This window comes from Lagenorhynchus albirostris, chromosome 5 (genome assembly GCF_949774975.1).
Source record: "Lagenorhynchus albirostris chromosome 5, mLagAlb1.1, whole genome shotgun sequence".
Classification (NCBI taxonomy): Eukaryota; Metazoa; Chordata; class Mammalia; order Artiodactyla; family Delphinidae; genus Lagenorhynchus; species Lagenorhynchus albirostris.
In genome coordinates this window covers 28,053,248-28,079,765 of record NC_083099.1, presented here as the reverse complement: position 1 = coordinate 28,079,765, position 26,518 = coordinate 28,053,248, and the positions used below count along the sequence as shown (strand labels likewise).

Sequence of the window (26,518 nt, the reverse complement as noted above, 5' to 3'; positions counted from 1 at the left end):
CTGCTGGATGTATTTTAGGTAAATAAATACGTAGACAGGGCAGGAGCATCAGAAATGATTTATTAGGGATTCTTAAATGTCTTTTGTAAGGTTGTACAATAAAGCTTCAGTCTTACCGATCACAAGAGCCTAATTAGACTTTATATTAATGTGCTTTGAATATATGTTTAGTCTAGTGTGCCAGTGTAAATGATTAATATGCACTGAATTTTGTGTGTTTTTACATTCCAAAAAAACTTTTATTCTCTGAAAGTCTTTATTGAAACATTTGATCACAAACATGACTCCCAGTAAAAACTGTGGGGTTGATATAGTTACTATATGATCTCCATCATGCTTTTGCGTTTACCAAAAAGCAAATAATTAATATCACTACCTTCCAGACATTGCCTTGTTTGGTTCGAATGTGCAGTAAGGAGAGGTTACTAGAGGAGAGAGTTGAAGGAGCTGAGACACTCGCCTATCTGATTGAACCAGATGTTGAGCTACAGAGAATTGCTAGCATTACTGATCACCTCATTGCCATGCTTGCTGATTATTTCAAGTATCCCAGCTCTGTGAGTGCCATCACTGATATTAAAAGGGTATGTTCTCTTTTCCTTTTCAGCAGCTCAAGAGAGGAATTTTTAAAAAGATTTTCTTACTGTTCACTACTTTTGAACCAATTGATAATAGTTCAGAGCCCTTTTAAATAAATCTTTTAGTAACGTAGATGATGTCACTTTATGAGTTTTGAATCCAGTTTGTTTCATGTTTATTGTCAGAAGTTTTTTTAGTAAGGAGATAATCAGAAAATTGCATCCCAGATTCCCAGCTAACCCCAAAATAGTGGGGTCTCTAAGCTGGTTATTGGCATTATATCAACATCATCTAATGCTATTGAAAGTCCCAGAATCAGCTTTGTCACTATATTCTCATTCTTTAGGACAAGGGTAATCTTTTGTTCCAGGCGACTGAGTGGCTTTATTTTACTCTCCGCCACTGTCTTTTTCTTTTGCTACCTTTTCTTCTAATTTTTGCCATCTCTTCTTTCTTTTCTGCAGTTTCAAACTGTGCTTTGGGCATGCTAGTGACAGCTAAAGCACCATCTAACCTCTAGTTTGAGACCATCAAGGACCAAATTGTGCTAACTTTTTCTCAAACTATAAGTTCCTCAGAATAGGTAGATATTCTTTTTGGCTTTGTTTTTCTCAACGTGTTTGTCATATCCACTTCTCTAAGCATGAGAGATAAATATTCTGTTAGAGAAAGTTTATTTAAGGAGGTCATGGTATAGAGAGCATTGCCTCCTAAATAGTAACCAGTACTGTTTCACAAATGTGACTGTATTTTTGATGCCACTGGTCCCAATGGTAAATTTTTTTTAAACTATTCTCTTGACCTCTCCCATGCCCCTGAGTTCCAAAAAACTTCATCTAGTAGGCAACTGTTCATTTGGCATTTAACACTGAAAATAAAACAAACTATTAAGGGTATAACTTTTCTCTGCCTCAGAAAGGGCCTAAAATAACTTCCATTGATATTTGTATTAATGTACACTGCCCTTTATGTATTAAAGTTATGTGCCTGCTCTTCCTTCAGCAGTATTGTTTTTCTAGTAGAAGTGATAGGTTATATTGAAGCAGCTGCCTTGTCTGTTTTCCCTCTGGCTACTTGCTCACTGACACAGTAACTCAAAGTACAAAGACATATGAGCAAGTTAGCAAGGAGGCTAACTATAGCCTCCTGAACACCCTTAGCTGACCATGGCAGCAAGGCAAGTAGAACACTTTGATGGACATGAGAGTGAGGAAACATAGTTACAAGAACGTCTAGCTTACACATGTGCAAAACATTTAACTAGTATATAGAAGATTATCCCTTTTCTTAGGGTTTTTCCATTTTATTTCCATCACAGTAAAACTGGAATAATAATAACTTTTTTTAAAATCTCCTAAACTTGAATATTAGTTTGTTTTGTCATCTTTATTTTTGATGATGGATTATCCAGTGGTTTCTGACATACAAGTATAGGTACTAGACCCATAAGAGAGACTTTTTTACATGTTAATAAATGTCTGATTTTCATTGTATTTTAGTCCAAGTCAATATTCTAATAAATGTTATGACTGGAAAGTAGTTAAGATATAAGAATAGATATTTTAGAACTTACACATCAAAATGAGTGTCATATATTGGGAGGTTCCTCCCATAAACCATCAGTACCTGCTTTGATCAAAATATTTGGGGAGCTACTCTTAATAATTGCCTTCAGAACCCAACTGAGTTTTAGTTTTTTACTGTGGAGTTTTTGTTGTTGTTGTTACTCTAAATGATGTTACCCAGTTGGATTTCCCCCACTTCACACACCAGTGACAGTTAACTTAAAACTCTCTTAGTCGATGCAAATATGTTATTATTGTCAGGGTTTTCTTGCTAGTGTGCCATTCAGTTCTTTAGGAATGTTCAAAAGAGGGTCTCAGAATATTGTGAACAACACCTATATCTTTGCATAAGGGTGAACCTTTCCAAGGCAACTCATTTGGAAAAAGTTGTAATCATTTGGATAAGTTATATCTCTTAGTTATAAAATTATTTACTTTACTGATATGCCTTATATATTTACTGGTTCATATTTAGTCACTGAAAGTGTCCTGAGAACACGGTTCTCTTTTATTTTTATGGTAGTTTGGTGATAAATCAGGTATATGGAAGAATTGATAACTGAGAAAGCCAGTTATGCATATGAAAAGATAGCATTAATTGTTTCATACCAGTAAGTAATTTTAATAAATTTATCCCAAAAAAGCCCCCTGAACATAATTCTCAGATAGCTGTAATAGGTAGTAATGGTTACCACGGTCTGTTGTTTATTAAGCATTTTTACAAAGGTTTTCCTGCTTCTAAAAGCTTTTTAAATACTGAAATTTGGTTAGCACTATTAAAGTTTAGGAAAACCTTCTAAAGATACTGTTGCAGCAGCACTCAAGTTATCAGCTGTATTCCGGGGTTAGAAAGGCCTGAGTGTGCCATTTTTTTTGTTTTGTTTTGTTTTAATTTAATTAATTAATTAGTTGCAGCATGTGCCCTGACCAGGGATCGAACCCAGGGCCCCTGCATTGGGAGTGTGGAATCTTAGCCACTGGACCACCAGGGAAGTTCTTGTGCCGTGTTTTTTGAGAGCATTTCAGAGAGTTGGTGGGAAATTCCCTGGTGGTCCAGGGACTCTGTGCTTCCACTGCAGGGGACACAGTTTCGATCCCTGGTTGGGAAGCTAAGACCTCGTGTGCCACGTGGCACAGCCAAAAAAAAAAAAGAGCTGGTGCTAGCAAGCACCAGTGCCACTAAAGCTACCATCTAGAAACACTGAATTTTTAAGGCTCAAAGGTTCACAAAGATTTTTCATTCTGTTTTAGACAGAAGCAGACTGCAAGAATTCCAGGTCATGTTGACACAGACACAGCAAGGTCTCAGTCATATGTGAGCAGAAACCCAAAATAACCAGCACTGATACGTTAATAGTTGTTAAAACATATTTTTTCTTCAACTCTACTTTATTAGTTTTATTGAAAATTTAATTTGTGGACTGGGTTGGAACGTATCGTTTTTTCCCTCCCATAGCTTGATCATGACTTAAAGCATGCTCACGAACTTCGCCAGGCTGCATTCAAGCTCTATGCCTCTCTCGGAGCAAACGATGAAGACATCCGGAAGAAGGTGAGTCTGGGAGAGGGGCGTCCCCCAGTCCTGACAGCCAGCAGGCAGGGAGTGACGTCAACCTGAAAGTCGTGGTGAAGAGCACTAACAGTGACTGTTTGAATATAATAAAACAGAGTGACTAAAGGCATAATTGAAGAATGAATGGGACCCGGATTTGGGGGGTTGTTTGTTTGTTTTTAGAACATAGAGTGGCATGGCCGTGCTGGAATGACAAATAACTGGCGTGCTTTGTTGTGTCATTAATATGGATTATTGTGTTGCACATTTTTGCATGTGTTCTGATAAAAATCAATTCTAGCACTGTGAAGCTTCAGACACCTTGAAAGACCTAACACTAGAATTGTAAATGTTATTTATGGAAATACTTTCCAATGCCATTGAGAAGTTCAAATCTCTATTGTATATTGTTCTTTGATATGTGGCTTAGTTATGTTTTGATTTTTTTTTGCTACTGTGCAAGTTCGATGTGAATAAAATCTTTGTGGAATAATGATTTTATGTTTAGTGAGTGGTCATCTGAATTTTCCAGCTCCCAAAAAATGTGTCACTGCTATAGCACCTTATGTTATTACAGCCTAGTCCAACACTGAGCTCATGTTCTTTATGAGAATAGTTCTAAGCAGGGAGTAAAGTATTGTGGTAAGCTCTGATCTGGCTCCCTCCACAAACTAAAAGCCTGGAGCTTACTACTCAAAAAAAACCCCATATAATCTAATAAATTATAAACAAGGCTTTTAGGAACATCAGTAAATTAATTCATATGTTCTGTCTTGATGAGCCATAGCAGAGAGAGCAAATTGTGTATTATTTACTGAATGTGGCAGTTTACTAAATCTCCCCATCTTGCATTGGTATTTTAAGGAGACCTGTGAGAGAAATCACAAAGTATTGGGACTTTAACATGATTTAGAGAAGTACTTTGGGCTTGTAGAAAGAGAAGTATGGAATTAACTGTAGGTTTATTGAAATAAATTGTACCATTCTTGGAGAAAATTGAAATTAATAGCAGTAAGATCAGTAAGATTAGATATGTAAGTAGCTTTGCTTTAAAATCAGTGCAGAAAACACAACTAAGCTGAATGTTTTCCATGTACCTCAATTTAGTTCAGTTAACAAGATGTTTTTGACTTGAAGTGTTCTAGTAAATATCTATGAAAATCCTTTTTGACACCTCTAAGCTTTCATTTGTAAAATGTTACTTGAAGGCAAACATACTAGTGATATGATTTTCCCTATGTCTAATCATGATTTATGAATGTTGTTGTTCATATGTTTCATTCAGTTTAGGTACATGGTGTATTGCAAGGGAAGAGGCTTTTATGGCAATTCATATAGATAAAACATTTTTTAAAAATTGACATGGACTGTATAACTTAAACCATCCCCAAACAAATCATTATGTATTTATTAGGGCCCAATGGAAAGAGGAGAGGTATTTTACCCAGTCTTTTAGTTGAAGAAGGCCATGCCATGGACTGAAAGGGAGATAGATAGATGGACCAGAATGGGGGAAAATAGGATGTCCATTTGTACTTCTTTGTACTTTTTTGTTAATAAACTATTGTTTTGGAATTAATGACTTTAACTTGTGATATCATGTTCTAGAAATATAACGTAACAGTCTGATGATCAGTAGTCTATTAAAACTTGTATTTATAATGTGTATAATTTCCTGGTAAGGCTAATCCTGATAATTTCTGTAGAAAGATAACAAATAAAGAATAAGTTATAATTATTATAGTTTTTTGTGTGTGCTGAAGAAAAGATACTATAGTATGCCTATGTAATGGGGATTATATAGAGTTTTTAGGAACATATTTAATTTCTGGGAAATCAAGTGAATAATTTATAGTTCATAAGCAACTACTGAAGAGAGAAATTGTAAATTGAAAAATATAAAGTAATTTTGTGATAAAATCTGCGTGAAAACGGTTCTTAGGAGTGGAGAATTTTTATTTTCAGTGTATAAAAATGATAAATGTTAACTCTTCCTTTGAATGCGTTTATTTCTATTCTATTTTTGTTGAAATAATTATTTGGATAGATTTTTATTTACTTTCTCCATGAAATATTTATTTACCTTTTACACTTCTGCCTTAACTTTGATTGTATTTCTTTTTTTGGTGTAGATTTTTAAAGTACAATGTTTATTATTGTTTTATTTTTTAATGCAATTTTTATACTTGCCAAGATGGAATTTCAGTTTACTGAGTTGATGAGTGGACAATCTCTGAAAGAAATTTCAAAGACTATAGACCTATTTCCACCCCATCCCTCACCCCACCCCCCAGCCAAACAAAAAGGCTTATTTATTCCAGGATAAAAGTATGAAATGTTCAGTTGGTCTGCCCTTTAAATTGAAAATGGTAATGTAATTCAGTAAATATAGGAAGTAACATATATCCCATTGCCCTATTATGACCAGTTAAGGGAATGAGGCAGAATGAATAGAAAACTAAAGCAAAGAGATAGAGACAGTGAGAGGTATACACAGCAGTAAAGGAGAAAGATACAAGCCTCCTCTCTTCATGGAATTATGGCTCTATCTTATTGCTTGTAAAGACTGCAAAAGGTCTGCTGTGATTTCATTTCTTAATAGCTTCTCTCTGGGCCACACAAAATTAAGCTGAAGACTGAATATGACCTGTAGGTCAGAGATTTACCACTCCTGCTTTGAAGCAGTGTTAGTGTGTTCTCATTAAAAGAAACCAACTGTATAACAAACAGTCCCTGGAACCTAATAAGCAGTCAGTAAATATTGTGGAGTGCATACAGAGAGATGAATATAGAAATGAAAATGCAGAAATCATACACAGAGTGATATTTCCCTTAATACACCTAGATCTTTCTGTATCCTTCTGTGCAGAGCAAAGTTGGTATCCTAATTCCTAGCTTGGCATCCTTTATCACTCTGTGGCATATCTACAAATTTCCTGATTTCCTGTGGTGTCCTGTCAGTGAAAGGGTGGAAAGAGTCCTGCGGTGAAAGTGGAAAAAATTACCATTGGCTGTGACATGAAAAGGGAGAAGAAGCCCAAGAAAAGATGAAGGACCACTCACCTTGGCAACAGATGTGGCCTGGCCATATTAAACTTAGAATAATTCAAGGATTTTGGTTAGGGAAAGCAAGGGCAGAGCAGGAGTTAAGAGCTTGGTGAAAGAAAGGTCCAGAGCACATTAGCAGTAACTGCACTGACAGCAATGCCAGGTAAAAATTAGCTGTAATCTCTGCCATGGGGAAAGTCTGCAGTTTCTAACTGCAGTTTCTAACTAGGTCTTTACCACCTAGTAATGCTGACTAAGAAGCATAAATTCAGTTAATGGGGCAGTAACAAAGAAATTAAGACAACTAACAAATTATTTTAAGTACTGGCATCTGAATGAAAACCCCAGTCAGTTGGCTAAGTCATGCAGAGGCAGCAGTGGCAAATTACAGCTGTCCTATAATTGTGAGGCCCATTGTTTTATAACAAAGAATTGCTTTTTTGAAGACCATCACTTGATTGGTACCTGTTGATCGTCAATTAGGTTGGAAATTTAAAAGGATGGTCTCTCTTTTACTTTCTTCAAGGAGCTTGTAGAATTTATCAGAAATAGCTAGGAAGTGTAAATTGAGGAGAATTAGAAATTTAAAATATAAATTAAAATTCAAGGAAATTAATAAACTTAACAGGATGTTATTTTTAATAAAAATAAAACATGTTACAAATGTAGTACTTATTGTAGCCTTTGCTCCTTTGAGATATCTGACTAATGGAGCTTTACAGAAAGCTTTCCTCTTGGATTTTGAGTACTTACATTTTAGCTGGAGATCCCTTTTGAGGAACTAGAATGTAAGCTCCATGAGGGCAGGGATTTTTTATATTTTGTTCCTCACTGTATTCCCAGCATCTACAATACTATGGGGTGCGTAGTTGGCACTTACCAATATTTGACGAATGCATGGGTGAATGGAAAAAATGAATGGACAAATGAATATTTGAACTCTATTGCAAAATTGCATTGTTAAGCACCATTAATTGTGTTATATATGGGCCTCTGCATTAAGAACTTTCATAACTTTGCTAGCAATTTTACGGGTATGTGAAGAGAGGAGATTTAAAATAGAGGAAACCTACATCTGATCACATAGGCAAGGGGTTTCACTATACTAGCATAGAGAAAATGTAGGAAATTCCCATTTTCAAGAGGCAGACAATACCAAGGGCGTGTCTTCTACTTCTTTGATGTAGGTCAAAGAGAACATGTTTTATGGTATGGTACTTGTTTAATTTTGAAATAATTTTTACCATTATTTCTTAGTTGTTTTCCTTTTTAAATGTATGATTTTTAAAATTTTATAACATTCACAAGTGTGAATCTGGACCAGTTTTTTTCCCCTAGGGATAAAAGTATGATTTGGTTTATAGAAATTAGACCGACTGTCAGGAATCAACCTATCCTATAAAGTGATATACACCTGTATAAAATATTCTCAATGAATGTCAGATTTTTATGAAAATCATAATTAGTGAAGGTCAGTAATTTAATTCAATTTTACATAGATTGATTGAACTGCCTACATTGTATAAACAATGTCAGATGGGTGGAGGGAGGGGGAAAACAGTAAGGTGAGATAAAGAGGAATAAAGACACAGCCTTACTACTCAGCATTTATAGTAAAACCTCGGTACGTCTGAGGAAAGTAAGGAATGGCCAGTAAGAATTTGCTAGGGGCTCAAATAATTATTTGGAACCAATTAAAATGGATATGGTGATATCCGTGGAGCAGTCCTTGAATCACTTTGGAAATTAATAATTTAATATTTTCTAAATGCCTTTTATATCTTCAAGAATTGATAACATAAAATCTTAAGGTTTTACTCCCTGGCAAGGGCAGGGGGGTGCCTGTGGAACAGTCACAGTGGTGTGTACATGATGTATGTGAAGAAGGTAGCAAAGCGTGAGATGTTTTTTTCTTTTTAAACTGAACAATTTTTTTTTTCCTGGGCAATTTTTTTGAGAAGTACAGGGAGAAAAAAATAAGAAAAGAAAAGGAAAACAAAGAAGAATGAGAATTTTTCTACTCTCTTTTTCCTAGCAAAGGAAGTTATATCTACAGGGACATTGTGAGGATGAGCTCTCTAATGTATTGAAAATGTTTAGCATGGTGCCTGTAGGTGCTCAGTAAATCGAAGCATTTATTAGACTATCTTAAATAACTTCATTGGAAGATTAAAAATAAATATATATTTTTAAGTATTGGGAGAAAAGCTGAACAGTGTTGGGGCATAAATAAAGAAGGTTTACAGTGAAAACAGTGATTTTATGCTATAAATTTCCAAGACTACTAGTTATTCCTTCTAGTAAAAAGAATATACTTCAGAAGCATCAGGTCTTTTTTTTAGTTTATCTCTTATTAAAATGACAAGATGTCTTCTTACTCTTATAATTATATTTTTAAATATATTTAAAATACTTGTTTTCAAAACTCTTTGTTGCTATAGCATACCCTCTGAAGCACCAAATGTAATATTGCTTTTCTTGGAGTTAAATAGAATATACAATATAAATCAATAATTTGTTAGTATCATAAGTAGTAGATGTCTTGAGAAAAGTAAGGAGGCCAAATTCTGTCTAATGTTGTTTATCTAAGTATTACTTATTACTGTCTGTGGTTGCCATAGGTGTCATTTCTCCAAAGGGTCATCATTCATATGAAACCATATCTCAAATACATGTGTTCAAATTTTGAACAAATGTAAATCTTCTATGTTTTAGAAGTTACACGATTTTAAAGTATATTTGTAAATTTAGGTCAGTTTTTCTTAATATCTTTCTGCTATCTCTTAAACTTGATAAGCACTTCACTTTGAACATTTTAATCATTTGTTATTGCTTGATTTTATTACTAGTTGGTCTTCTGTGTAACAGTATAATTGTACCATGAATTTATATTTTAAAACATTTTGTGAAGTTCAGTAATTCTAAATGATCATTTCAAAGGTACACTGTCAAAATTCTGTATTTGTCTCTGCCGTGAAATCAGGCAGATGCAAAAAATTCTTTCTGAGCCTTAGTCTACATGTTGAAACAAATGCCTTGAACATTTTGAAGGTTTTCGACGGTACCACAGAAGTAGCACCCTTCAGGACTTGGTTCTGCTACTGAATAACAACAAATTCATTCAGAATTCAGAATTCCTTGACTTAATCTGTGGTTAAATTGTTAGTTATCGTCTGAAAGCTAATCTACCAAAGAATTTTAAATGAACTCTGCAACACTGATTCATGATGGTAAGTATTTTTAAAGAGTTCACCATGACAGGACCAGGTTTTGCCACTTGCCCACAGTATTGAGACCCTTGGCCTTCAGCATACTGAAAGAAGCAAACCTGGGAGTGATAATGCTATATACAGAATAGAGGTATTTATAAAATCAAGTAATGAACTTATATTTCAGAGTTTCATTAAGTGGAGACATAAAATTGAGTGTTTTACTGTTATTTGTGGTATTGTAGTTGCATAAATCATTGAATTATACTTCTTGTTTTTTTTTTAAATAGGAAGTACAGATTGATTGTTTCATTAGTTATTTACAATCTAAGACAGGTGATTATAAACCAAGAAATGGGCTAAAATATGGTCTATATTAGATCTGTAGAACTAAAATTAGTGACTTAGTTGGATTTTCAAGAATTTTCTATCTGGAAATGAATGAAATGTTTGGGATGATAAAATTTGTGGAGTAGTAGACCTTGAGAAGATTGAGTTTGTGATGAAGAACCAGAACCAGTGCTACACTCTTTCCTGTGATTAAAATGCTAGCACAGGAGTCAGCAAACTATATCCTGTGGGTACTTATTACCTATGTAATTATCCTGTAGCATGTGAGCTAAAAATGGTTTTTGCATTTTTAAATGGTTGGAGGAAGAAAACCGAAAGAAGAAGAATATTTCCTGACATATGAAAAGTAAATTAAATTCAAATTTGTGTCCATAAAGTTTTCCTCTCTTTATCTTTTTTCAACTTTATTGAGATATAATTGACAAAATGTCTATCAAGTTTTATTGGAATATAGCCACGTTGATTTGTTTATGTGTTGCCTGTGTCTGTTTTGCACTACAGTGGCAGGTTGAGATGTTGGTTGCACAATCACAAGGCCCACAAAGCCTAAACTAAAATATTTACCATCTGGCCCTTTGCAGAAAAACTTTGCCCGCCCTGTGCGAAAACTGCATAGCTTAAACAGAAACGACCATAAACCAGTTTGATGAAAAACTGCATTTCCCATTTGCCTCTTCGCACTGAACTACAGAAAGAAATGGGACCCTACCAAAGCCCAGGATCGGGGTGGGGCGCGGAGATCAGTTGTCTGACTTCCTGAAAGAGAGGCATTATCAAATGTTGACAGTATAACACTGTCACTGGATTCTTTCCTATATGCTGATTCCCTTGTTTGAATGATTTTGGCATGTGACAGAACCCAGACAAATTGGGTAATAACTATGACTTTTGGTTATGGTAGGATAACCAAAAGATTATCTGTGTATTAGATTAGATTAGTGTATTGATCTGTGTATTAGATTAGATTCTGTGTATTGATAAGCAGAGTTGCCAGAATAAGATTTTTCACCATGCCAATGAGAAAAATTAAGATCCAGTTGCCTTATTAAGCAAATATCCATTCAGTCTTTGCTATATACAAAGCCTTGTGTTAGGTGGTATGGGGGCATGTAAAAGGCATGTAATTAAGTATTTACATCAAGAGATAATCTGTTTGGGAAATGAAATTTAACAGAACTACCATTTATTGAGCACTTACTGTGTGCTGGGCACTGTGCTGATAATCAGCGTTAGCACATTATCTCCCTTAAACCTTATACAACCTTGTAAGATAGCTATTGCAGATCAGGAAACAAGTGATTTGACCAAGACCACACAGCTAATAAGTGATAGCCCGTGCATCGTGTCCCAGTCTCTCTGACTCCAAAGCCTTTGCTGTTAACCTCTTCATTACTTCACTCATGTAGAATTAAATGCCATTACTAGAGCCAAATTATGCTATGAAATGGCAAGAAGTGTCACTGGAGAATGTGTGATAGTCTGAAGTAGTGCTATGAATTCAGAAAACTTAATAGTTTGTATTAATTGGTTGCAAAATATCAGATTCAGAAAATGTGTCTTTTCTCTCACACAGTTTTTGGTACAAAGTGGATAATGAGATGCTTTAATCATGTCCATTTATTCAGCTGGCATTTATGATACACCTCCTCCTTTGTGCCCAGGAATGAAGCAGAAGACTAGGGTGTACTTGTGGGAGCTTACAATTTAAAGCAGCTAAGGAATGAGACACTAAATTGCTGTGTAGTAATTCCAGGGCCTTGGGTGTATGTAAAAAGTCTCATCTGCATTGAAAGCCGGTTTTGCCGCGATCCACCCAAATATGATTAAAATAAGGCTGTAATTGAAGTCCATTTATATACTATAAAGAAGTTTACTTAAAAGCATTCTCACCTTTTCCTTCCAAGGTATTAAGGAATGAAAGATCTCCATATCTGTTTTACTTCTGCATAATTGGAAATGTTTTTCTAAGGCCACTATCTTGACATGATTACACTGTAAATTAATGTTCTGGAAAGGAAGCATCCAGAATTAATGATGTCATTTCAGAATTTTATTTTGTAGACAGCTTCCTTATGGAGTAGATTTAAACTTGAGGCAGCATTTTGAAATCTTTTAATAGTTATCTCTTATCAAGCTGTAATGTTCATAACTGGAATATAATCTCCATAAAAGCAGTATTTGGTAGATACTATGCTTGTATTTATTGAGTAAATTGTGTATGTCTGGACAATAGAATTCAGCTAGCCAACCTGTAGGATAGTTAAGACTACAGGTCTTACACAAAGCTGCGGTGTGCACAGCTTTGTGTAGAGTAGGGGCTGAGCGGGGACACTGTGTTGCACAGTTCTTAGGGCAGTGCATCATTCAGATCCCTGGCAAACAGTAAGAGATGGAAGGGAAGTTTCTAGTTCTGTTGTTTGAATAGTCACTTATAATGGTTTTATTTATGTGCTAAAATAAAAGTGTAAATCAGCAGCTGTTTAGGTTCTATTCTGCCGTAAAGCTAATGATTGAACTTTAAAAATTGAACTCTTATGTGTAGAGAAATATTTTTTTGATAGAGGAAGTGTTGATTTATTTTTAGACATTATAAGTATTTCTCACACACTGTGTTTGTATTTTTGGTTTTAGGAGAAGGACAGGTCGGGCCAAGAGAGTTCTCTCACTTTTCCCTAAAGTGTAGAAAAGTTTAGAACTTTGAGTTTTTCTTCTAAGCATTTAACATAAATGAAGTTTCCCAGCTATTAAGAAGGTAAAAAGGTCCTGAGGTAGAAATTACAAAATACCACTTAAAGAGGCTTAAAAGCAAGAATGAAATATAGAAGCTTAAAAACAGGCCCACCCTAAGAACCCCCTCCTCTTTGTCCTCCACTTCTAAAGTGAAGTGATAACTGCTCCCAGGCTTAGACCTGCAGGAGAGCTTAGATGTTAATTTAGTTCAGTGCCTTCAAGAGAAAGGACCAAAAGGAGGCCCTGCAGATCAACTCTTATGATTTTTTTTTTTCAATTTCTCTGGCTAAGATGTTACAGAAAAACCCAAACGAAGTTTTGGGCCAACCCAGTATTTCTCCCAACTCCCTGTCTCCTAAGATTGTGGAGTTAGAGAAGTCTGGTATGAATGTGGATGTAAAGAGCAATAGAAGACTGAGAGAAGGGAAGAAATGCTTTGTAAAATGTTTACTGAGACTCCAGAATACAATGTTTTGATCAGTAGTCCTAAGAGAAGCTGTGATCTTTTAGGAAAAAGAAAAAAAAAAAGCCTCTGGTAAAAACTACCTTTTTTTTTTTTTTTTTTTTGCGGTACGCGGGCCTCTCCCTGTTGTGGCCTCTCCCGTTGCGGAGCACAGGCTCCGGACGCGCAGGCTCAGCGGCCATGGCTCATGGGCCTAGTTGCTCCGCGGCATGTGGGATCTTCCTGGACCAGGGCACGAACCCGTGTCCCCTGCATCGGCAGGCAGACTCTCAACCACTGCACCACCAGGGAAGCCCTACCCTTTATTTTTTAAATATTTACTAGAGGAAAATGTCAGAAATCTTAAATTGGAGCAGTGGAAAAGATATGACATAGGATAGGCTGTGGCTGGGAAAACCTGCAGTTCTCATCCAGAGCAGATGGGGCTTGTGGCCTAAGAACAGTAGGATGTTAGTTCTCTTTAGGTGGTATCTGCTGAAGCTAGATCCTGATTTTAGAATGGACATCAGATTATAAGGGAATTGAATTTAAAAGTCAGTGGAACTCACTCTGGTGGTTTCTTCACAGTGTTTTCTTAACTTTTCTTCATTGACTTGCATCCTCTCTGACCTTTGGCGTTTATACTCCAACCCAAGCTGAATGGTTGATTTGTCATTTTTCTCTCTCGTAAGTCCTGTGAGTTGTACCTTTTCTTTTTTCCTTGTCAGTCCAGTTTATTAATGATGACCTCTCTTGCCTTTTATAGTATATGCTAATCTTTTTTGGCCTAGGATGTCAGTATATAATATGTAGTTCGCAAAGCACTGCTGACTTTTTAAGTTTTCTTCTTTCCTCATTTTCAAATTCAGGCCTCAACTTAGTTACTAAGGCTAAGCAAAAATCTTATCCTTAAGTGCAGTGAGTAGAAAGGACCTCACACTGGAAGTAAGAAAACCAGGTGGAGCCCCAGCTCTGCCTCAGATGTGCCTAGAGAACCTGGACCAGTGACTTAATATTTCTGAATTTCAAAGACCTCGTTGTCAACTAAAGAAGGTGGATGAGTTTATTTCTAAGACCTCTGTAGATTTTAACATTATTCAACTAAAAATTAACAGCCGTAAATGGATTTAGTTCTTTCAGAGAGTTGTATCTGCTGCCATTAACGCCATGCAGAAGAGTGCAGAAAGAGGATTGGTTTCCCAGTTGAACTTGTTTAGGAGCAAGCACTGCAGCTGCCCTTGCTTGATTCATGAAAGGCCATGTGCTCTTGGGGGTTTTTGTTTGTTTGTTTTGTTTTGTTTTAATAAAGGGCACATGGCATGAGGATGTACTCAGGAATTATAAATATTAAGTACTCAAGCATTTCCATGATATGCATGGCAGCATATCCTTAAGTATTCTGTGGCAAAATCAGAATGGTCACATCCTAAAACCTAGGAAAGTTGGTTTTCCATTTTTAGGGATAGATCCCTCCCCAGTCCCTTACCAATGCTACTCAGTCTACCAGATCAGCTGGCTGTACATGTTTATCTCACTCTAGTGTTTACTTTGTTATCTGTTAACCCTTCTCCTTCCTCCCAGCCTCTACCTCATTTCCAAAGCCAGTCGACTGCACTGTCATCCGATCTTGTGTTCATAGGGCTCATCTTTAAAAAAGATAAGTTAGATGAGGGGCTGGACCTTAAGTAAGTGGCCCCAAGTAGGAAAGACGCAAGTGTGTGCCCTGAGACCCATCTACATTGACACTTATGAAACTGAAGCATTGCCATCTACAGCTAACAGGTTCAGGGCTCTTGTAGATCCTTTTTCCTTGCCACACCTACTCTTTCTTCCTGACCTCCTTGTGCTACACTCTGCTTGACTGCTTAGTCCTTGCTGCTTTAACTAGACTTTCTGGATTTGGTACCTTATCATCTTAGATCTTAGATGGCTGCCTCTCCTGACTTACAAAGTTTGATTCCAAGTCTTCACTCTTTTTGGAGAGTTCTGTCTTGTTATCCTCTGTTGGAACTCTTTCTAGGAACCTTTCACAAAAGCCCCTTTGGAATTAAATTGTTTGCCTGGCCATTGTGCACATTAGCATAAGTAATTGACATTAAGAAAATCCAACTCCCTTGACTCCGAGCCCACCTGCTTTGAATTGTCTGAGAAGTTTGGTGACACCACTAAGAATCTGCCTGGTTTCACTTTCCACATCTTCTGCTTGATCTGGTTTCATCACAGTTCAGAGTCCACACTGAAGTTTGTAGTACCTGGAAAATGCTTCATCCTGGGTCTTGCTGGAAGAATAGCCGTGTCTTGTCTTTCTGTTTGTTTATTTGTTTTAACTCTGTAATCCTTCAGTTCTTCAGTTTTCTGAGGAAGAGATGGTATATGACTTGGCCACAACTTAATTATGGATCCACTAGTGCTCATGGAGGGCTAGGGAATTCCTTTTAAGCTAAGGCCACCTTTATCTTGTTAACATTCCCATGTGTGCCGTGAACCTCTGCCTTAGGGTTATCTGGGTTCTGCATTTTCCTCATGACCCTCTAAGCTGACTACCCTTCTCTCCCCGAGGCTGTAGGGATCTCCTGTCCCAAGACAGGGGCCTCAGATGCTGTTCCAGTAGATCTTCATCTACTCCTACAAGAGCTGCAATGTCAGAGACAGAAAGCTTAGCAAAAGCATGTAGTTATGAAGACACCAGCAGAGAGGTACACAGCACCTAGTCCATTGACCTAAAGTGTGGTCAGTTTAGGGTACAGCATATTTTATGGGATTTAATTCTATAGTTAAATGTACAAACCAGTCCTCTAAAAGAGCAGAGATAGAGAGATGGCTCCTCCACTCTGAGGATTCAGGCCACTATTGATATTCCTCCCGGCCAGGCACAGTGTCTGTGTATCTCTCTCTCTCTCTGTCTCTCTCTTTTAAAGCAGATTCAACAAGCTATGCTGCAGGGTATATTTGCTGAGCTATGGCTGAGGAATCTCCAACAAGAATCATGAGGAACAACAACTTCAAGCCCCACTTGGCATTGCTCTTATATCCTGGAAAGACCTAAAGATCCTTTGTGGGGGCTAGGACTTGGCTGTCCATTATTATCAAGGCTTTACAGCACGGTACTGGGGTCGTTGAAAATGTGTTTTGTTGTACTTGGCTTTCCAAGCCCAGATCTGAGAAGCTACCTAGTGCTCTGTTAGACCTTCATGTGGGTCAGAGGGCTATGGCAGCAGCCACTGCCAGTTCCTTCCCAGCTGACCTGAAAACTTTTTCTGTGGATTTGATTCCAAACCTCTCCCTACCTCCTAATCACATTTTTATCCTCATTTTGGTTAGTGTACTCACTGTAATTCTCCTTTTATCCCTGCATAGGCACTCTCAGTAGCCTCAAGGCTACAATTGCGGTTAGATCATGTTGCTCATTCACATAGCCTCTTAGGATACTCTTCTGGATTAGAATCCTAGATTCATTTCACATTCTGATTTTGCATCATTTTCACCCACTTGCTCCCTGACTGATACCTTGATGGAGAAAGTAGATCAGACACTCAAGTAGTGTGCTTTCTGGAAACCTAGTAGCGTTACTGAAGTTCCTCCATGACGAATTTAGTTACAAATCTTGGCCTCCTACTGCAGATATTTTGATAGACTATGACCTGTAGTCCGAAGGGAATATACTTCCAGATAGTCCTACTGTTTTATATCCTAAATCAGGAGAAAAGTTTTCCAGCCACCTGTAGCTATCCTCCAGCCCAAAGTGTCAGCCACCACACCCCCAAGAAACTTGAGAGAAAGCTCAAAGCTCCACTCTGTGTTGCAGTGACTGACCACTAACATAGTTCTCCAGTGTCTTCTGGCCTGAGCCAGAACATTCTCTGGTAAGGTCATTAATGGCCACTTCCCAGCCTATAGTAAAACTCCCATTCTTGACAATGGATGTTTTCCCTACTTAGCTTTTGTGCTTATTTCACTCTGTTTGCCTTAAGCCCGATGGCCTGTGTCAGCTCTTTCTGACATGGATTCAAGTGGCATAGCACTTGAATAGTTAATTGTACTTGCTTGTTCGACACTGTAAGTTTGGTGGGAACAAGGGCTCTGTCTCCCGCATTGTATCTTCCAGTTTTAAAACCATGCCTAGCACTCAGTGGACACTCAGATGTTTGCTGAATAGGTGAATGCGGGTATGTAAGTAGGAGCTGTGCCCTGTTTGCCCTTCCTTGCCTAATCCCTGATTTTGTCCCCCTGTCCTGCACTATCTCCAGTCTCTTCTAACCAGCCTTGCTTCCCGTGTCACTTCTGAACAGCATGATAGTTTTGCCCAAACAGACTAACACGATTTTTATTTACCTGACTGCAAAGAATTGGAGGTAAAATAATCATTGCTCTATCCTCTCATTTTACTGAAGGCCCAGAGAGGTCAATTGACCTCAGAAGCATAGAGCGAGTCTATACGCCTACATGATTGCTATACCTGTCCTGTGCCTTGACAGATTTACATCTTTGGTTAGATGTGGCTGGTCAATATTATCCGGAAGTCTCTTTCAAGTCTTTCCCATGCCCAGGTTTCTTAAGCACCAGAAGCCAGTCTAATAGTATTTCTCAGTTCTTGGAGAGTAATCATGTGTCCCTGTCTCTGCCCCAGCCCCCATCACTTTATTTTCTGATAATGTAGTTACACTCAGTACAGGCAGCTGTTTCTCCCAAGTTATCCCTTCTTCTCAAGTAAAATTTATTTCCCAAGCCACTGGGAAGGAGCTTTCAGACTTCTGCATCTAGCTATCCAGTGCCTAAGACTTTTGCCCCGAGTTTTAATTTCCTTCCCATGCTAAAGGTCCTGGTTTGGCCTTGTCTTTTTCAAGAACAGGGGCTAGTCCTTGACTGAAGTAACCTGTCAGTCAACCAGTCTTTGACAGTTGCTGTAGCACAAAAGATTAGATAACTTGGAAAACACTATAATCCCAAACAAATAGTAATAAGGTCCTAACTAGTTTATTGGACTGAGACTAGTAAAGAAATGAATATAAGGTGTACAGTGCAAAATCACTTGATTGGGTATTCAGGAAGAGATGGAGTCAAAATTAACACAAATATAGTGCCTGGGTGACTGGGAGAATAATAACAGTATCAGAGCGACAGACAGACAGATGTAGGGAAAGAGCAGGCTTAGGGAGGGAAGATAAACTCAGCGTGGGACATAATGAGTTAGACGTTCCACCAAACATTGTGGAACTTACGTTTGTGTTTAGCAGGCAGTTGGAAATATGAAGCTAGAGGTCAGGAAAGAGAATTACCCATATCAAGCTGATTTTGATGTCACAACAGTGTCATTTAAGTAGAGTAAGGATGAACAGAGCTTTGGGACACATGTCCATTTAAGGAGGGGAAGGGGTGAGAGGTCTGTAGCTTAAAGAGGTTAATGTTTGGGCACTTACGTCTTTTAAATAGGAGTGGGAATGGGAGGTGGGGCAGGCTGAGGAAGAGGATCCAGTGGGGTGGGGCAGAGTAAAGATGCAAGAAAGGGGTGGGGGAGGGGGCAGGGATTTGAGCTGTAAGTACCCAGCTTCAGCAATACAGGAGTGAAGAAGAGAGGTATGGAGACACGTTAATGAGAAGGGGGAAGTTGAGACAACTTGTGTCCCAGAAAGAAAGCAATGTCCCTGCAAAAATGAGGTGAGCTCAGAGGGACTGAGGGTGTGAGGGAGGTAGGAAGCGTTAGAGGTAGGAGGTAAACATCCTAAGGAGTGTGGGAGTCTCCTGCAGGGGAGTGCAAGGCTGGCGGACCCTCGGTGAGGACTCCACTGTGGGGGGATGGCGTACCCTGAGAGACCAGGCAGCCGGGTTTGGTGGTTTTTCTACTGTAATACCAGCAGTTTGGGATCTGAAGCAGGAATGAGTTGTGGGAGGACAGTGGAAAGGAATCTAACATGTGGAGTATCTGAGCAGGGCATCCAGGTGAGAAAGAAAGGCATATGAGGGTCCGATAGATAGGCAGACGTTCCGGGGCTGGAAGTGACAATGAGGACAGAGGGTGATGTGCATAAAGGTAACGGTGAGATTAGGTTTGGTCTGGAGTGAGAAATAGATCAATATGTAAGTTTTCTTCAGCCACCTCGGAACCTGCAAATCACTATGTTTTTAAAAAATGACCATTCCTCCTGCCCTACAACTGCAGTGTGGTTCTCTGTTCCTAATAGTTGGTAATCTTCTCTCAGGCACTGTTCATTTCAACTCTGTTTTCTTCTCTTCCCATTCGGCTTGAACATACTGAGATTTCTCACCCTCTCCTGTTCTGAGGTCAGCCTTTAACTCCTCTCATTTTAGTCTAGGGCAGTGACCCTCAACCTTGCCCGCACACTGGACTCTAACTGAGGAGCTTTTTAAAAAACTACAGGTGCCTAGGCCCCGCCACAGAGAATCTGATTTAATTGGCCTGGGACTTTGTTAAACTCCACAGGTGATCTTCCTACATGTTCCCCCAGCCAGGTGTTCTCCCAGGTGAAAGTAATGACTCCCATTAATGTGTTGCCCACACTGGGAACTACCTGATGAGCACAGGACTACTCTAACCAGGGCAGTGTTACAAGCATGGCTGAGCATAAGGACTCCAGAGTCAGATGCCTGGATTCCTGTCTCAGCTCCGTGATCCTAAGCAAACTCTGGATTATCTAGAATCTTCAATTTCCTAATGTGCTGATGAGGAATAATAATGCCTACAAAAGGCTTAAGTCACATAATGTAACATGCTTATTAGCACAATGCCTGGCACATAGAAGTACTCAACAAATAATAGTTGTTTTTGTTAATATTTGTGTTTTGATAGCATTAGCATTTTTTCTTAATATGCTATATTTCCGTACGACCACACAAATTAAACTTAATTTCTTCCACACACTATTTTGTATCTATGCATTGTTTAATGAAGGAAAATCGTAGGCTATCTTGTTTTTAAATTTCAAAACAATAATAAAGCTTCATGATTGTAATGATTACATGTAGCAGGACTTGGTGCTACAGTGAAAGTTGGCAAGGATTACTTTTCTAAATATTTAGCTTAATTTCCACTTGCTTGGGAAGAAAGTAGCCACAGGGTGGCTCTGTCAGAAACCCACAGATTTCTTTTCATAAGGGCTGAGTGTGGACCATGATTTTTCAAGAAACTCACTCTGGCAGGAGAAACTCTGGCAGGAACCTGCCCAATGGTAGTTCAGTCGTATCTTGCTTTTTCTCAATACTGTTTATGCAACACCTCTGCAATATTTATCACATGTAATTATTGTTTTAAGTGTCTTTAAAAATAAATGAAGAAACATAATCTGCCCATAAGCCTGTCATTCAGTCTGGCAGGTCCTTGGTGGGGTAGCCCTACCTTTCTGATGAGCTGCCTGCCCCCACTGCAGAATGGTTGTTCCAGAGGCAAAAACTCTTGCTGAAAACATTAACTTAAAATGGACATTAACATACTTGCATTTACAAGCAGTGAAGTTTGTCATCTTCGTGTTGTTATTTATGCAGCATTAACCTTTTTCTCCAGATCATTGAGACTGAAAATATGATGGACCGAATTGTGACTGGCTTGTCTGAGTCTAGTGTCAAGGTGCGGTTAGCTGCCGTCAGGTATGAGCTTTAAATGGCCTGAATAAAAATCCTTTGCCGTGTGTTTAACCTGTTTCCTTTCCGGACCTTCACCGAGTAAGCACAGAATCCAAATGTTACTTGAAAGTATTCTCAGGTGAATTCATACAGTGCGTAACACTATTTAACAGAGAAGCTAGCCTGAAAAGCCTGTGAAGTCCTGAAGTAGTTGAATTAACGATGCCTGTAGATAAACTTGAAGTGTATATTAGTAATTGTGCAATGCCAAGCAGTGTGTTTGAAAAGTAAAAGTTTCGGCTTCTTGTGAAGCTAATTTTGATTATTCTTTGTAGATGTTTGCACAGTTTATCTAGATCTGTGCAGCAGCTTCGAACCAGTTTCCAGGATCACGCCGTGTGGAAACCTTTAATGAAGGTAAGAAGAAAGCAGCAAGTCCACACCTATTCCCACCGAGCCTTTAGTGTTCGAGGTAGCTGACAGCACTCTCTGGTCTAGGAGTGTATCTGATTTTTATGTTAAAGCGTTTTGAACATTTATCTCCTCAGATGTGATGTTTTAAGCCTCTTTAGAACGTGCAGAATGTATTTCTGAGGTCAGCATCTCGTGTGTGACAGGGGAAGTACATGCCTGGCTTTCTTTCATTAAATGAAACTCTACTTACTCATCTGATCTCCCTGTGCGTCTAGTATTACACTTTAGACTTATATCCAGAGTCATCTTTGTAATTTTTGGTTATAAAAAAGAAAGGAATCAGCCATTTACAGATATAACCTGCTCTTAGTCTTTTGGCAATCCCTGGATATTTTTTAAAACAATTATTACTTCTTGTCTCTCTATTCCAGAATGACTTCTTTGGTAAGACCTAAAGGTCTTTCCTTGAGGGCCAAATAAAAAAGAAAAAGGTGGTTTAGGTCAAATAATTATCTGAATTGAGACTTAGAATATGCACAAGTTGCTACTAATAATGTTATCCCTGATACAGTATAGAACCACAGGTCAACTTAGTCTCACCATCTTTTTTTCTTTTTTTTAAGTAACTATACACCTTGCATTTAATCAACAGATTTATTTGTTTAAGCTTTTGGTTTTTTGTTTTGCTTTTTAGTATCTACTGTGAAAGCCTCTGGGCACAGTAAGTCTACCAAAACTTTTTACTGCAGAGCTCTTGCCCCCAGCTTAAAGCCTCAGGTTATAATAGAGGCATAAGTATGGTAGAAATAGTTGCGGGAGGCTTCAGGCAGGAAGATTACAAAGTAGCTTTGAATGCAAAAGGAAGCCAGGAGGATTTTCCAGAGAGGAGTAGCGTGAACAGAAACATTAGGCTCTCCTTAGTAAAGGGATTTTACTGTTGCCACTCTTGCTTGTTCTTAGATTGCACCTTTTTCATAGCAGCTTAATCGATTTATTGATTCTGTCCATTCAAAACAATTTTCTTAAACATATCACTTTAACTTTTTTTTTTTTTTGGCTGCGTTGGGTCTCCGTTGCTGTGTGGGGGCTTTCTCTAGTTGCAGCGAGCAGGGGCTACTCTTCGTTGCGGTGCACAGGCTTCTCACTGCGGTGGCTTCTCTTGTTGCGGAGCATGGGCTCTAGGCGCGTGGGCTTTAGCAGTTGTGGCACGTGGGCTCCAGTAGTTGTGGCACGTGGGCTCAGTAGTTGTGGTTTGCGGGCTCTAGAGCACAGGCTAAGTAGTTGTGGCGAGCGGGCTTAGTTGCTCCGCGACATGTGGGATCTTCCCGGACCAGAGCTTGAACCCGTGTGCCCTGCATTGGCAGGCGGATTCTTAACCACTGTGCCACCAGGGAAGTCCCCATTCAAGATTTTTAAAAGTGCTCTCCTGTTTCCCAAAATAACTGCCAAATATTTTCTCTGGAGCCATTTTCTCTGATTGCTCAGCTTGTTACCCCTCTCTCATATGAATCAGAAAGAAGCAACATATGGTTTTTGACTAGTTCTACCTGGACAAAGGTCTGGTGAGCAGTCTAAAAGGATTTTGAGCGCTTGGTTACGTGTGGGTATAATTACTATCAAACTACTACTATGTTGCACATTTAAAGTATAGTATTAAAAGCCTGGAAGTAAATGAGTGATTTATTTCAGATACTTTTAGGTTTCTCTTAGTTCAGAGGCTGTTTGCATGTCTATTGATTCTTTTTCCCCTTTGCTTTTCCATGTTTTTAAATGTTGGTTAGCAAACCACAAGAGAGTAGACATTTGATTTTAGCTAAAACTTTTATTTGTGATTATTTTTTGTTCTTATTTTGGTGAAATTCTGTTTGGTCAGTGTTAGATGTCAACTTCTGAATTTCACATGTTATATCTTATACTGTAGTGAGTAAATGCTTTTAAGAATTTCATAGAATCTTTTCTGTTTTAATTTATTATGTAATTTGAAAATGAAACTTATAAAAGCAGATTAATCTCTAAAACAGTAAATAATACTTTAAAAAGTGAATCATGTCAAGCAAAGCAACTTTTTAAAACAAGTAATAGCCATTTATTAATGTTTCTTTTAAAAGTTACACATTTTTAAAGTCATTTTTTTCTTCTTAACAAAACACAGAATGCCCCTCCCCAAAAAATACCCTGCTCTGAATTCATATGATTGCAAATTCCCCAGCACATAGACCAGAAACAAAGCAACTTTTTAAAAGCCTTGATAGGCGCTCACTTATTTCAGTCAATGATTCTAAGTAGTATAATTTTGGAAAATGATTATTTGTCTTAATTCAAAAGCATTCATTGAGCACCCACTTTGTGCAATGCCATTTAGTTGATACAGGCCTGGATAAATTAGACTATAGATATTATTATAGATTATTCCTTCAAGAAGCTTAAATTTGTTAGTAGGAAAAGAGGTTGGCAGGGCTGCACAAAGAATTTGAAAGTGAACAGTAGTAAGGACCCTAAGAGAGGTCACAGACAGTAGCAGTGGGCACTCAGGGGAGGATAGGATGACTTCTGATAGGAAGGGCTCCAAGGAGGCTTCTGGAATGGGACAGCCTTAAGGCATGGATAGAGTATATACCTGAGAGACATAGGAAGGGCGTGGCAAAGGAAGGGAAGGGTGAAAAGGGTGTTAAAGTGGGTTGTGGCACACACAGAGATCAGCCTGCATAGTATATGAGATGTGATCTTTATCAACTAGCTAATGATTCACAGAAGAGTTAAAACACAGTATCTTAGGAGAACTGCTTCCATTTTGTAATTCTTGCTTGTTCTTAACTTGGAAACCTCAGACTTGATTTAGCTGATAATATATTTAACTCTCTGAATTTTTTGTGATGATCCATTTCCATTTGCGTAACTAGAGCTCCTAGGATTACTTTTGGGATCATAAACCTCACGCCGATCTGATTCCAAATGCAAAGGATTTATTTGAAGTGGATATTGCATATACATGGTAGTGTTTTTGAAGTCTTCTCTCTTAGAATCTAGAAAGAGGAGGTTCTGATAATAGCTAATGGCAACGAACCTTTGTCATCATGCTGTGTTGTTTTCTGAGTTCAGTAAGAGTCCATGGCAGTTAGTTTGCTGTATAACTGCTATGTGCCTGATAACAACAATTATGGCAGTAAGTTACCTTTTTTAAAACCTTATTTATATAACCATTACTGTGTGACAATTACTGTTGTAAAATCTTTTCATATATTAATTTTCACATAAACTCTATGAAGCAGACACTATTATTATCCCCATTTCATAACCAAGGAATTCATATACCTAGTTAGTGGTTAAGCTGAAATTTGCACTCAAGCATTCTGTGTTCTTAACTGTGATGCTATGCCGCTTCCCTTATTATTCAACAAATCACATTTAATCTTAAATAGTCCCATCAAGGAAGTGTTATTTTCCTCGATTTGAAGGCTCAGAGAGGTTAAGAAATGTGCTTAAGTTCACACGTCTAGTAAGTGGAGGAGTGAGGGTTGGAACCAGGACTGTGTGACTCCAGTCCTGAGAACCAGTTCCCCACCTTGCTCTGCCTGAGTAGTAGCTTGATCCATCCATGTTCCTAGTCAAACAAGTCTTTCCAGAGACATCAGAAAGCCTCAGGTCCTCGGGCAATTCTGTGGTTTCATAAGTGGCCTGAATATGGTGGAGTAAATTGGGTTAACTTGCCCTAAAGCAGTTCTGTGGTCTTCAAACTTTTTACATAGAGCACCCGCTCCCTGACTTGTGTCTATCTCCTTTTCCATGTAGCAGCCCCCATCCTGGAAGTGGGGCTGTAGCTTCTCCTCCAGCAAGATAGATGTGAGGACCTTAGTCAGTCATAATGACAGCACTATGTAAAGTTTCACTCGATGTCAAGTGGATCTTTCCTGACTATCTCTCCAATATGAGAAATCAGTTTGAAAGATAAATTGTTTTTGTTCTCATTTATTCTTGTGATCTTACCCCCATGGTTGCAAACCATTAATAGTATCTTTTATTTTTAATCCCACAGGTTTTACAAAATGCACCAGATGAAATCCTAGTAGTAGCGTCTTCCATGTTATGTAATCTTCTTCTTGAATTTTCTCCAAGTAAAGAGGTTAGTGTTGATTTTCTCTTCCTAGATGACTTTTGCCCAGCCTACCTAGAGTTTAGTTAAATAGTTTTCACAGTAGTTGACATTGAAATTTGAGGATTGGTGCTTAAAAGCTATTTCTGAATTGTTTGGTTTGGGGGTGCATATTAAATCATTTAAAAATATGATTATCATTTCCTCTTATCCCTTTTCTGCCTGGCATATGAAGTGTATTTAAAAGATATTACAGCTTGCAGTCAATCTAAACTGCCTACAACTGCAAATGTAGGAAATAATTACACAAGTAATAGACTATTTTCAAATTATATTTACTAAAGAATACATTAAGACCCAATTTTGTAAACCAGGATTACAGGTCATTTCAAGAGATAACTGCTGGCATTGGAAAATAATCTTTTTAATTTTTAATGGTAATAGTAGTTGTTTAGGGAAGGATTGCATTTGGGGATTTTTTCCCCTTCTTTTATGCATTTTATAAATTGTTTGAGCATGCATTATTTTTATAATAAGGAAATGGAAATGAACTTTAATAAAGGAGGGGGGAAACCTTACAGATTTAGTTTTATCATGTTAAAATATCTCTGGCCTGCCCAATCATGAACTAGGTTTAGACACCATCCTTTATTAAGTACATTTAGTCGTCCCATTAGTTTTATCGTGTTAAAATATCCCTGGCCTGTCCAATCGTGAACTAGATTTAGACACCATCCATTATTAAGTACATTTAGTCGTCCCATTTTGACGAATGTCTTTCTACATTGTAACACCTTCAGGCTTTTGACTGTTAGGAAGACATTACTAACCAGGTGGAGATTCAGAGACAACTATTCAGCAGGCAGAAATCTTGGAACGAAAAGGGAGAAAACAACTTCCTTCAGTTGTTCTGAAGGAAGGGGAAGGCGAGATAGGATACCAGAGCTTTTGTCTGTTCCTCTG

At 38.0% G+C, this 26,518-nt stretch overlaps 1 protein-coding gene across 4 annotated transcripts in view; it reads left to right on the top strand.

Annotated features, from left to right (window-relative positions):
- ARMC8 (armadillo repeat containing 8) overlaps positions 1–26,518 on the top strand; it is a 105,699-nt gene that overhangs the window by 53,831 nt on the left and 25,350 nt on the right. For 2 of the 4 annotated variants that reach the window (XM_060149766.1, XM_060149764.1), the window contains exons 11-15: positions 384–584; positions 3,601–3,696; positions 20,993–21,075; positions 21,387–21,468; positions 25,499–25,585. In XM_060149766.1, the coding sequence (XP_060005749.1) occupies positions 384–584; positions 3,601–3,696; positions 20,993–21,075; positions 21,387–21,468; positions 25,499–25,585 (549 nt within the window). The remainder of the gene's footprint in view (positions 1–383; positions 585–3,600; positions 3,697–20,992; positions 21,076–21,386; positions 21,469–25,498; positions 25,586–26,518) is intronic. The other 2 variants (XM_060149765.1, XM_060149767.1) reach the window with 2 other exon arrangements.